We start from the raw sequence: 12479 nt of genomic DNA, 5'->3' as shown, positions 1-12479 counted from the left end.
CCCCGTCTGCTCTCTCAGGTGGATGTAAAAGATCCCATGGCACTATTTCGAAGAAGAGCAGGGGAGTTATCCCCGGTGTCCTGGGGCCAATATTTATCCCTCGATCAACATAACAAAAAAAAAACGATTATCTGGTCATTATCACGTTGCTGTGTGTGGGAGCTTGCTGTGCGCAAATTGGCTGCCGCGTTTCCCACGTTACAACAGTGACTACACTCCAAAAGTACTTCATTGGCTGTAAAGCGCTTTGAGACGTCTGGTGGTCGTGAAAGGCGCTATGTAAATGCAAGTCTTTCTTTAGTATAGTCTGTTCTTTCGCACTATCATCAACAGTCAACGAAGAGCTAGAAACCAACCTCTCTCTCACTCTCTGAGCAACTCGAGGAGGGTGGGGTCTGGCAGAAAGGGGCTTTGATGGTGACGGGCAACTGATTCCCCCAAAACCCCACCCCCAGCCCCACCACCCCTCCCCCCGGCACGGCAGACACCCCAAGGCTCCACGCGGGTCGCGGCAGAAGCGGCCGGGAATGTTGGTGAACCCTACCTGGGACATCTGGGGTCGGAGGTTGATCTCCTTGAGGTTGATGGAGTGCGGCCGCAGGTTGTTGAGGAGTTGGCACAGGAGGACTCCATCCCGTAGTGCCCAGGCCAGGTCACAGACCTGAGCGTTCTCCCAGGTCACCCTGTGATTGGGGGGCAGCACTTTGCAATCGATCAGCCAGTTGGCACACTGTCGCCAATGCTCCATCTTCGCAGACAGGGTCCGTCCAGGCAGCCCGCCCGACAAAAGCCAAGGAAAACGATTTAAAAAAAAATGAAATCCAAAAGACAGAAAGCAAAAAAAAGCCAGAGAGGAAAGTCAGCCACCTGTTCACTGCATTTCCCCTCTTGACTGTTTCCTCCAGATAGCAGTCGCTTTCCAAACCACCAGATCCTTCCTCTTTCAAGTTGTGAATAAAAGGCTCACTTGCAGAACGTTGAAGCACCCTGGGTATCAGAGTCCACCAGACACTGGCTGCACTCCAACTCCCAGACACATTTGCAGCTGACTCGGGTGATTCATGTCATTTGAACGTGCGCCGGGGCTAATTATTTACATCTGCTGACTTCAAAAGCTTGTCCGTGCAATTTAGCTTACCCCACCCACGCAAGCTGCCAATTTATTTCTCCCTCCCTCCCACGCTTAAAGTTGCAAAGCGACGTTCCCTCTAATTTTCAATTTCGGGCTGCGTGGCGCCATTCGGGATCCCCGTGCGCGCTTGCTGGCTTTTGCCATTCGTAAGGTGGGCCCGTGCGCGGGGCCTCCAGACCACAACACGACCGCGCGCACCGTAACGGGAACGTCGGCCATAAATAACGGCCTCTGTGACTGCGAGAGAGGGGGTCACCAACCCTCATCATCATCATAGGCAGTCCCCTCGGAATCGAGGAAGACTTGCTTCCGCTCTAAAATGAGCCCTTAGGTGGTTGAACAGCCCAATACGAGAGCCACAGTCCCTGTCACAGGTGGGACAGACAGTGGTTGAGGGAAGGGGAGGGTGGGACTGGTTTGCCGCACGCTCCTTCCGCTGCCTGCGCTTGGTTTCTGCACGCTCTCGGCGACGAGACTCGAGGTGCTCAGCACCCTCCCGGATGCACTTCCTCCACTTAGGGCAGACTGGTCTTTGGCCAGGGACTCCCAGGTGTCGGTGGGGGATGTTGCACTTTATCAGGGAGGCTTTGAGGGTGTCCTTGTAACGTTTCCTCTGCCCACCTTTGGCTCGTTTGCCGTGTAGGAGTTCCGAGTAGAGCGCTTGCTTTGGGAGTCTCGCGTCTGGTACAGGGCGTGACAGGGTAGATGCTGGGAGGATGTTTCCCCCGGGCTGGGGAGTCTAGAACCAGGGGTCACAGTCTCAGGATAAGGGGTCGGCCATTTAGGACTGAGATGAGGAGAAATTTCATCACTCAGAGGGTGGTGAATCTTTGGAATTCTCTGCCCCAGAGGGCTGTGGAGGCTCAGTCGTTGAGTATATTCAAGGCTGAGATCGATAGATTTTTTGGATCTAAAGTAAATCGAGGGATATGGGGATCGGGCGGGAAAGTGGAGTTGAGGTCGAAGATCAGCCGTGATCTTATTGAATGGCGGAGCAGGCTCGAGGGGCTGAATGGCCAACTCCTGCTCCTAATTCTCATGTTGTTATGTAAGTGTGTCAGAGGATCATGGTCTTGCGTTAACAGTTACTCCTCTTCCCCTTTGTGTGCACGTCAAGGTAAAGGCTGCTATTGTTGGGCACTCTGTTACTTGCACACCTTGGTCAGCATTAAGCACTCTCAGTTCACACACCACACAGGCAAAGTGACGTCCCCTACTCCGCTCGAACGTCTATACTCCTGACTGAGTCAATGTGCCAAGATTAACATCACTCAGTCCTCAGTCCCATACAACTGCACTCTCCCAAGTCCATTCATGCTTGACAAATGGGCAAGGGTTTTTTTTTTTAACATTTATTTGTTCCCGGGAATGTGGGCATTGCTGGCAAGACTGGCATTTATTGCCCATCCCTAATTGCCCCTTGAGAAGGTGGTGGTGAACCGCCTTCTTGGTCCGTTGCAGTCCGTGTGGTGAAGGTTTGTTACAACTGAGTGTCTCGCTGGGCCATTTCAGAGGGGCAGTTAAGAGTCAACCACATTGCCGTGGGTCTGGAGTCACATATCGGCCAGACCGGGTAAGGGCGGCAGATTTCCTTCCCGAAAGGGACATTAGTGAACCAGATGGGTTTTCCCTACAATCCCGTAGTTTCATGGGACTCAAATTTCCCCAACTCCTTTTTTCTGGCGCCCTCACCCGAGCTGCGCCGCTTTTGCCCGCCTCCAAGCGCGCCGAAAATCTTCCTCCCGATTCTGGCCGCTCCCCAGCCTCTCCTCCGTCGTGGTGCAGCGTGTGCCCAGTGGCTTGGGGGCGGAGCCAGATCCCGGCGCTGCAAACAGTGCCGGGACATCTGCACATGCGCGGTAGAGCCTGCGCGCATGTGCAGTAGCTCCTGGCAAGCCGTTTCTGCAAACGCGCGCTACAGGCCGTGTGGGAGGGGCCCGAAGCACGTTGTCCCTAGCCCTGGCCTAATGGGCTCCCTCAACGATGGCCCGCTGCGTTCCCTAAGGTATTTTTTTTTTGTTATTTACTGATTGCTTGATTGCTTATTACTTTTAGGTGCTTTAGGTGCAGGGTTCCTTCTATTTTTTATTTGTTAATTAATTGCTTATTACTTTTTGTGCTTGGTTTAGTGCTTGGTGCTTTAAATGTATTTATGCTTCTTTAATGTTGTTGTGAAGGTGTTTAGTACTTTGCAAGGTTCCCTTCCCCCCACCCCCAGCTCTGGCTGCCTGCGCTGATTTCTTAAGTCACCGCAAGGTTTTTCTGAACGTACAAGAGTGCACACTTATGCTGGCCTAAGTTAGTTTGGAGTAACTTTTCGCTGGCTAAACTTTCTTCAATGGCCAAAACAGGCGTAAGTGGCTGGTCACACCCCCTTTTGAAATAAAAAAAACAAAACTAAAAAAATAACCAAACTAACTCACTTACACTGCCGCAAATTAAATGGGCAGAATTACAACTAGAAAGATACTTCTGAAAAATCAAGTCGCTCCAGAAAAAACGGAGCAACTCCTGGGGAAATTTGGGCCCATGGTCACCATTACTGACACACGTTGAACTTCCCTTAAGCGGCACCCTCGGGAGCTAGGCCGTGCCGAATGAGGGATTTTGCCGGATGAGGGGAGGTCATCGGACCGAGTCGTGGGGGGGGGGGGGGGGGGGCGGGGAGGTGGCCCAATGGGGCCTAACGGGCCCCAAAGAGTTTTGTACTCAAGGGGAATGGAGAGATACGGGGACAGTGCAGGAAAGTGGAGTTGAGGCTGAAGATCAGCCATGCACTTACTGAATGGCGGAGCAGGCTCGAGGGGCCGAATGGCCGACTCCTGCTCCTACTTCTTAACTGCTCCCACTCTTAGATTTAAACTTAATTCAAGTTCTCAAATTGCCATGCTTTGAACTCAAATGCCCCCGATTATTAGCAATATTCCGTCTGATTTTTATCCGGGGGTGCGTGGCCCCTTTAACTGGCTGTGCGGCCCATTCAAATTTCCGCGCAATTTTCTATTTCACAGCCGGTGTGCAGCCTGCAGGGGACCTCCAGGCCACTGCCCAGTCACGCAGCATAGCGGGAACGTTGATCAGAAATCTAGTCCCCTGGATTACAAGTCTGGCAGCATAACCACGACACGATTGCACTGTGATTGTATCGTGTACTCTGCTGCCCCCACATGGCAGGTAGAGGAACGGCAACAAAAAATAACTCACCAGCAATTGTACTCCACAACTTTAGCTTCTCTTAAAGGGATTTTTTCGTTCACTTTGTCTCCAATTAAAGTGGGTCTTACTGCTTTACAAATAGCAATTTTGAAGCAATCTTTGTCACAAAAATCTAGGCTGACACTTCTGTGCAGTACTGAGGGAGCGCCGCACTGTCGGACGGGCAGTACTGAGGGAGCGCCGCACTGTCGGAGGGGCAGTACTGAGGGAGCGCCGCACTGTCGGAGGGGCAGTACTGAGGGAGTGCCGCACTGTCGGAGGGGCAGTACTGAGGGAGTGCCGCACTGTCGGAGGGGCAGTACTGAGGGAGCGCTGCACTGTCGGAGGGGCAGTACTGAGGGAGCGCCGCACTGTCGGAGGTGCAGTACTGAGGGAGCGCCTCACTGTCGGAGGGGTAGTACTGAGGGAGCGCCGCACTGTCGGACGGGCAGTACTGAGGGAGCGCCGCACTGTCGGACGGGCTTGCTTTCGGATGAGACGTTAAACTGAGGCCCCATCTGCCCTCTCAGGTGGACGGAAAATATCCCGTGACCAATATTTATCCCTCAATCAACATAACAAAAACTGATCATTTGGTCATTATCACATTGCCGTGTGTGGGAGCTTGCTGTGCGCAAAGTGTCTGCCGCCTTTCCTCATTACAACAGTGACCACACTCCAAAAAGTACTTCATTGGCTGTGGGGCACTTTGGGACGTTGTGAGGTTGTGAAAGGTGGTATATAAATGCAAGTTATTTCTTCTGGATTAGATCTCGTGTTCCTCTAACCCTGCCAGTCCCGCCTGCCTGTCAATGGGCCGGAGTAGGCAATGCCATGGTCAACCTGTGCTGATCCTGTGGGCTGATAGGCTGGCTGCTCGACAGTGTCTTCCAACCACGATCCTTTTGTTGCATTGGGCCGGTTGAGGACTAACCCTAAACGCCAAGTGTCTCAGTTTGTGGAGCTGCCCCACTGTGTTGTCCACATACAGCTACAGCTCGTTGCTACAGGCTCTGGTTGTTGGAGCAACAGAGATCACAGGGCGACAGAATAGACGTGCGCAGACGCAGCAACAGTTGCATTTATATAGCGCCTTTAATGATCAGTAAAACGTCCCAAGGCGCTTCACAGGAGCGTTTAACAAAGATAACTTGTCATCGAGCCACATAAGGAGATATTGGGGCAGGTGACCAGAAGCTTGGTCAGAGAGGTAGGTCTTGAGGAGCGTCTTAAAGGAGAGAAAGAGAAGTAGAGAGGTGGAGGGGTTTAGGGAGGGAGTTCCAGAGCTTGGGGCCCAGACAGCTGAAGGCACGGCCGCCGATGGTGGAGCGATGAAAATCGGATGATGCGCAAGAGGCCGGAGTCGGAGGAGCGCAGAGATCTCGGGGGATTGTAGGTAACGTTTCCCCTAAGGCGCGCGGTCTGGAGTTCCCGCGCTGCCCAGTCAGCGGCTGGAAGAGGCATCGTGTAAGCCTGGGCCTCACAACACAAAGCGATCTGCACGGAAAAAACAATTAGAGGGAACGTTGGTTGTTGGGGCTGGTGGAGGTTACAGAGCCAGGGAGGGGCGAGGACGTGTTGTGGTAACATTGCAACATCGATGTGGAACGCGGCTAATCTCTAGGGGCTGTTGCTGCTCCTAACTTCACTGCTCTTAAGCCGAGGAGACATTCCTAACATGCCTTGTTGGAGTCAAGTTTTGTCCCTGCGTTAGATTTGAATTCCGAGTCGCTGAGGTTTTCTCAACATTACTGGAGAAAACTCTTCCGCGAGACTTGGTCCCTTGCGCGTCCTGTGAAGTTACATTTGGAGATGTTATCAGATGGTGTTTCTCTCACTTGGTGCTGCCCATCATTAGTCCACCAGTAGATGCAGTCAGGACCTTCCCCAGAGACCGACAGACAGCAACTTGTATTTATATAACGCCTTTAACGTAGTAAAACGTTGCACAGGAGTGTTGCAAGACAAAACAGATGAATTTGACACCGAGCCACATAAGAAATTATGGCGGATGACCACAAAAACTTGGTCAAAGAGGGAGGTTTTAAGGAGCGTATTACAGGAGGAGAGAGAGGTTGAGAGGAGCAGAGGTTTAGGGAGGGAGTTCCAGAGCTTGGGGCCCAGGCAACAGAAGGCACGGCCACCAATGGTGGAGCGATTATAATCAGGGATACTCAGGGCAGAATTAGAGGAGCGCAGAGATCTCGGGGGGTTGTGGGTCTGGAGGAGATTACAGAGATAGGGAGGGGCGAGGACCATGGAGGGATTTGTAAACAAGGATGAGAATTTTGAAATCGAAGCGTTGCTTAACGGGGAGCCAATGTAGGTCAGCGAGCACAGGGGGTGATGGGTGAGCAGGACTTGGTGCGAGTTAGGACACGGGGCAGCGAGCACAGGGGGTGATGGATGAGCGGGACTTGGTGCGAGTTAGGACATGGGGCAGCCAGCACAGGGGGTGATGGGTGAGCAGGACTCAGTGTGAGTTGGGACACGGGGTAGTGAGCACAAGGGGTGATGGGTGAGTGGGACTCGGTACGAGTTAGGACACGAGGCAGTGAGCACAGGGGGTGATGGGTGAGCGGGACTCGGTGCGAGTTAGGACACGGTACAGTGAGCACAGTGGGTGATGGGTGAACGGGACTTGGTGCGAGTTAGGACACGGTGGCAGTGAGCACAGGGGGTGATGGGTGAGCGGGACTCGGTGCGAGTTAGGACACGAGGCAGCGAGCACAGGGGGTGATGGGTGAGTGGGACTTGGTGCGAGTTAGGACACGGGGGCAGCCGAGTTTCGGATGAACTACAGGCAGCACGCAAGCCCACCCATGCCCCGTCAAACACAGATGGACACGGACAGGCATTGGTAGCATCCTTAGTGCCGGTGCCAGTTCTTCCCAGTGTCTCAAATCCTCCTAGATTATCATATTGCTGTGTGTGGGAGCTTGCTGTGCACAAATTGGCTGCCGCGTTTCCCACATTACAACAGGGTCTACACGCCAAAAAGTACTTCATTGGCTGTAAAGCACTTTGGGATGTCCGGTGGTCATGAAAGGCGCTATATAAATGCAAGTCTTTCTTCAAAGCTTCCATTTTGTGACTATGCTTTTGGTCGAATCCTCCAACCCTTCCCTTATTCAGGAGCCGGCTCTCCTCTGTGGGGCTGCCTTGGGACACTCACAACACGGATATGAAGTTCTCCACTTGCTGATCCCATTAGCATCTCTGCACCTTGGCGGTGCCATTTGCCATTGGCAAAGGTGGGGTTTGACGGGCATTGAAGGTGACAGTTGCCAAGCACCCTGAGAGAGATGATGAGCGCAGTCCATCCCATTTCTCCCCCTGCTGAAGCGAGTCGGGTCACGGTTCGATTTTTGGAAGTGGGAGCCAATGACCTCCCTGAGCCTCCGAACCGTTCTACCAATCTCATTCAGTCTAGTCTTTTCATCCTTGTTTTCAAATCCCTCCATGGCCTCTCCCCTCCTTTTCTCTGTAACCTCCTCCTGGCACACAACCTCCCGCAAGATCTCTGCGCTCCTCCAATTCTGTCTGTAATCTATCTGCTTCATGGGTTCTTTGCTTAAGAATTCACAGCAACACATTGCTATTAAGAACTAGTTGGATTATTAACAATTACACTACACATTACCGGTTCATCCACCAGGCTCACAAACACCTGCCCCATCGTGGATCCCCCAAACCCAACTGGCTGGGGTTTTATTGAGTCTTGTGAACATCACATAGAAACATAGAAAATAGGTGCAGGAGTAGGCCATTCGGCCCTTCAAGCCTGCACCACCATTCAATAAGATCATGGCGGATCATTCACCTCAGTACCCCTTTCCTGCTTTCTCTCCATACCCCTTGATCCCTTTAGCCGTAAGGGCCACATCTAACTCCCTCTTGAATATATCTGACGAACTGGCCTCAACAACTTTCTGTGGTAGAGAATTCCACAGCTTAACAACTCTCTGAGTGAAGAAGTTTCTCCTCATCTCGGTCCTAAATGGCTTACCCCTTATCCTTAGACTGTGACCCCTGGTTCTGGACTTCCCCAACATCGGGAACATTCTTCCTGCATCTAACCTGTCCAGTCCCATCAGAATTTTATATGTTTCTATGAGATCCCCTCTCATCCTTCTAAACTCCAGTGAATACAGGCCCAGTCGATCCAGTCTCTCCTCATATGTCAGTCCTGCCATCCCAGGAATCAGCCTGGTGAACCTTCGCTGTACTCCCTCAATAGCAAGAACATCCTTCCTCAGATTAGGAGACCAAAACTGAACACAATATTGCAGGTGAGGCCTCACCAAGGCCCTGTACAACTGCAGTAAGACCTCCCTGCTCCTATACTCAAATCCTCTCGCTATGAAGGCCAACATGCCACTCCCAGCTCAACAGCTCTACAAACCCGTGAGCATGCGCACAGGTTCATACACTACACAGGTCTCTTGAGCATCCCCGATTCCCATCGCTCCACCATCGGTGGCCGTGCCTTCAGCTGCCTGGGTCCCAAGCTCTGGAACTCCCTCCCTAAACCTCTCCGCCTCTCTCTCCTCCTTTAAGACCCTTCTTAGAACCCACCTCTTTAGTCACCTGTCTCCTTCATTGACTCGGTATCAATTGTTTTGGCTGATAATGTTCCTGTGAAGCGCCTTGGGACGTTACTCTATATTAAAGGCGCTATATAAATACAAGTTGTTGTTGGGAATCTGCTTAATACCCGCCCTCCTGTATGGCTCAGAGACATGGACCATGTACAGTAGACACCTCAAGTCACTGGAGAAATACCACCAGCGATGTCTCCGCAAGATCCTACAAATCCCCTGGGAGGACAGACGCACCAACATTAACGTCCTCGACCAGGCCAACATCCCCAGCATCGAAGCACTGACCACACTCGACCAGCTCCGCTGGGCAGGGCCACATTTTCCGCATGCCAGACACGAGACTCCCCAAAGCAAGCGCTCCACTCGGAACTCCTTCACGGCAAACGAGCCCCAGGTGGGCAGAGGAAACGTTACAAGGGACACCCTCAAAGCCTCCCTGATAAAGTGCAACATCCCCACCGACACCTGGGAGTCCCTGGCCAAAGACCAGACCGCCCTCAGTGGAGGAAGTGCATCCGGGAGGGCGCTGAGCACCTCGAGTCTCATCGCCGAGAACATGCAGAAACCAAGCGCAGGCAGCGGAAGGAGCGAGCGGCAAACCCGTCTCACCCTCCCTTACCCTCAACGACTATCTGTCCCACCTGTGACAGGGACTGTGGTTCCCGTATTGGACTGTTCAATCACCTAAGGACTCAGGCTAAGAGCGGAAGCAAGTCTTCCTCGATCCCGAGGGACTGCCTATGATGAAATCCCAACAGAGTTAACAATTGTGGTGAACAATTTTCCAACTTTATTTTACACCACTAGGGCGGCGACTGATGCCCTCCGAGTTATTCTGCGCCACTGTTGCAACGTATTAACGCCCGTCTAGGTGGCAGTGGCGAGCAGACCCCACGGTGCCCCCCCTGACCAACTTTCAGGATCACGTGTGGAGCAAAACGGTTTTTTCACTGTGTGCAAAGCTCTCAAAATCTCAGAGAGACGGGTTAAAAATTAACAGGTTGCAAGTCACAAGGGAAGCCAGCCAGCCGACAGGTTATAGAGTTGTAGAATAAGTTACCAGGCAAGGCGATTCAGGCAATAATGCATCTTTATAACACAGTGAAACGTCCCAAGGTGCATTATGAGATCAAAAATTTGATACCGAGTAACATAAGGAGAAATTAGGGCAGATGACCAAAAGCTTGCTCAAAAAGGTAGGTTTTAATGAGTGTCAAAGAAGGAAAGAGAGGAACATAAAGACATAAGAAATAGGAGCAGGAGTCGTCCATTCGGCCCCTCGAGCCTGCTCCGCCATTCAATAAGATCATGGCTGATCTGATCTTGGCCTCAGCTCCACTTCCCTGCCCCCTCCCCATAACCCTTGAGGCAGCGAGGTTCTGTGCCAACATTATGTTGCGGCTTTCGTGCTGTGAGTGTCCCACAGAGGAGCGCTGGCTCCTGAATAGTGGAACGTTTGGAGGATTCAACCAAAAGCATGGTCACAAAATGGAAGCTTTTAAAAAAAACTTACATTTATATAGCGCCTTTCATGACCACCAGACGTCCTAAAGCGCTTTACAGCCAATGAAGTACTTTTCGGAGCGTAATCACTGTTGTAATGTGGGAAATGCGGCAGCTAATTTGCGCACAGCAAGCTTCCACACACAGCAATGTAATAATGACCAGGCAATCTGTTTTTGTTATGTTGATTGAGGGATAAATATTGGCCCCAGGACACCGGGGAGAACTCTCCTGCTCTTCCTCAAAATAGTGCCATGGGATCTTTTACATCCACCTGAGAGAGCAGACGGGGCCTCAGTTTAAAGTCTCAACCGAAAGACGGCACCTCCGACAGTGCAACACTCCCTCAGTACTGCCCCTCCGACAGTGTAGCACTCCCTCAGAACTGCCCCTCCAACAGTGCAGCGCTCCTCAGTATTGTCCCTCCGACAGTGCGGCGCTCCCTCAGTACTGCCCCTCCGACAGTGCAGCGCTCCCTCAGTACTGCCCCTCCGACAGTGCAGCACTCCCTCAGTACTGCCGCTCTAACAGTGCGGCGCTCCCTCAGTACTGCCCCTCCAACAGTGCAGCGCTCCCTCAGTACTGCCCCTCCAACAGTGCAGCGCTCCCTCAGTACTGCCCCTCTGACAGTGTGGCACTCCCTCAGTACTGCCCCTCCAACAGTGCGGCGCTCCCACAGTACTGCCCCTCCGACATTACGGCGCTCCCTCAGTACTGCCCCTCTGACAGTGTGGCACTCCCTCAGTACTGCCCCTCCGACAGTGCGGCGCTCCCTCAGTACTGTCCCTCCGACAGCGCTGAGCTCCCTCATTACTGCCCCTCCAACCGTGCGGCACTCCCTCAGTACTGCCCCTCCGACAGTGCGGCGCTCCCTCAGTACTGCCCCTCCGACAGTGCGGTGCTTCCTCATCGAAGTGTCCCTGAGGTGGGAGTTGAACTCATGACCTTCTGACTCAGAGGCGAGAGCGCTTCCTGACAAGAGGCACGGCTGACACAGTCGGAGAGGTCTGGGCTCGTGATTGAAGAATGGCCCATGGGGCGGAACGTCACTGCACAGCCTCGCCCTGCAACCATCAGGAGGCGAAAAGTAGAATCCTTCCCGCAAGTCATAGAATCATCGAAGTTTACAGCACGGAAGGAGGCCATTCGGCCCATTGTGTCCGCACCGGCCGACCAAGAGCTACCCAGCCGAATCCCACTTTCCAGCTCTGGATCCGTAGCCCTGCAGGTTACGGCACTTCAGGTGCACATCCAAGTACTTTTTAAATGTGGTGAGGGTTCCAGACCCCCACCACCCTCTGGGTGAAGAAATTTCCCCTCAAATCCCCTCTAAACCTCCCCCCAATTACTTTAAATCTATGCCCCCTGGTTGTTGACCCCTCTGCTAAGGGAAACAGGTCTATCCTATCCACTCTATCCAGGCCCGTCATAATTTTATACACCTCAATAAGGTCTCCCCTCAGCCTCTTCTGTTCCAAAGAAAACAATCCCAGCCTATCCAATCTTTTCTCATCGTTAAAATTCTCCAGTCCTGGCAACATCCTGGTAAATCTGCTCTGTACCCTCTCCAGTGCAATCAGATCTTTCCCGTAATGCAGTGACCAGAACTGCACACAGTGCAAGTAATCACAGTCACAAGACAAGCAGCCTTAAAAATAGCACGAGTATGGCTTTATCTGGCCTGCTGGCAACCTCCAGCTCAGCCGCTGGAGCTGCTACGCGATTGGCTGCGCCCGCCTTTCGCAATGCTCTGGACATTGGCCCTTGCACAGCGTTGTGAATAGTGTGGCTCGAGTTCTGCACAGTCATTTCTCGTTCATGCATCCCGGTGCCAGCAGTGACTCAGTACTTTGGCATCGTTGTAAACTACATGCACGTGGGCGGGGCAGGGTGGTGAGGCTAGAATTCTGCACCGTCATCTCGAGTTCATTCACTGTATTGCCCAACCGTGAGTCAGCACCCGAGGGAGGCTCCTCCCTCCACCCCCTCCACCCCTCTAATTGGCTGCTGACTTTCAGCCCTTGGATGCAATGAGGGCTTATGAT

At 52.6% G+C, this 12479-nt stretch overlaps 1 protein-coding gene across 1 annotated transcript in view; it reads right to left on the bottom strand.

Moving 5' to 3' along the window:
* LOC139237905 (proto-oncogene vav-like) overlaps nt 1–1057 on the bottom strand; it is a 135136-nt gene extending 134079 nt beyond the window's left edge. The window contains exon 1 of the mRNA XM_070867197.1: nt 545–1057. Within this exon, the coding sequence (XP_070723298.1) occupies nt 545–748 (204 nt within the window). The 5' untranslated portion in view covers nt 749–1057. The remainder of the gene's footprint in view (nt 1–544) is intronic.
* Between the last annotated feature and the right edge of the window lie 11422 nt (nt 1058–12479).

This window comes from Pristiophorus japonicus, chromosome 24, assembly GCF_044704955.1.
Source record: "Pristiophorus japonicus isolate sPriJap1 chromosome 24, sPriJap1.hap1, whole genome shotgun sequence".
NCBI classification, from domain to species: Eukaryota; Metazoa; Chordata; class Chondrichthyes; family Pristiophoridae; genus Pristiophorus; species Pristiophorus japonicus.
The sequence above is the reverse complement of the archived record's forward strand: the minus strand, read 5'-3'. Positions and strand labels throughout refer to the sequence as shown.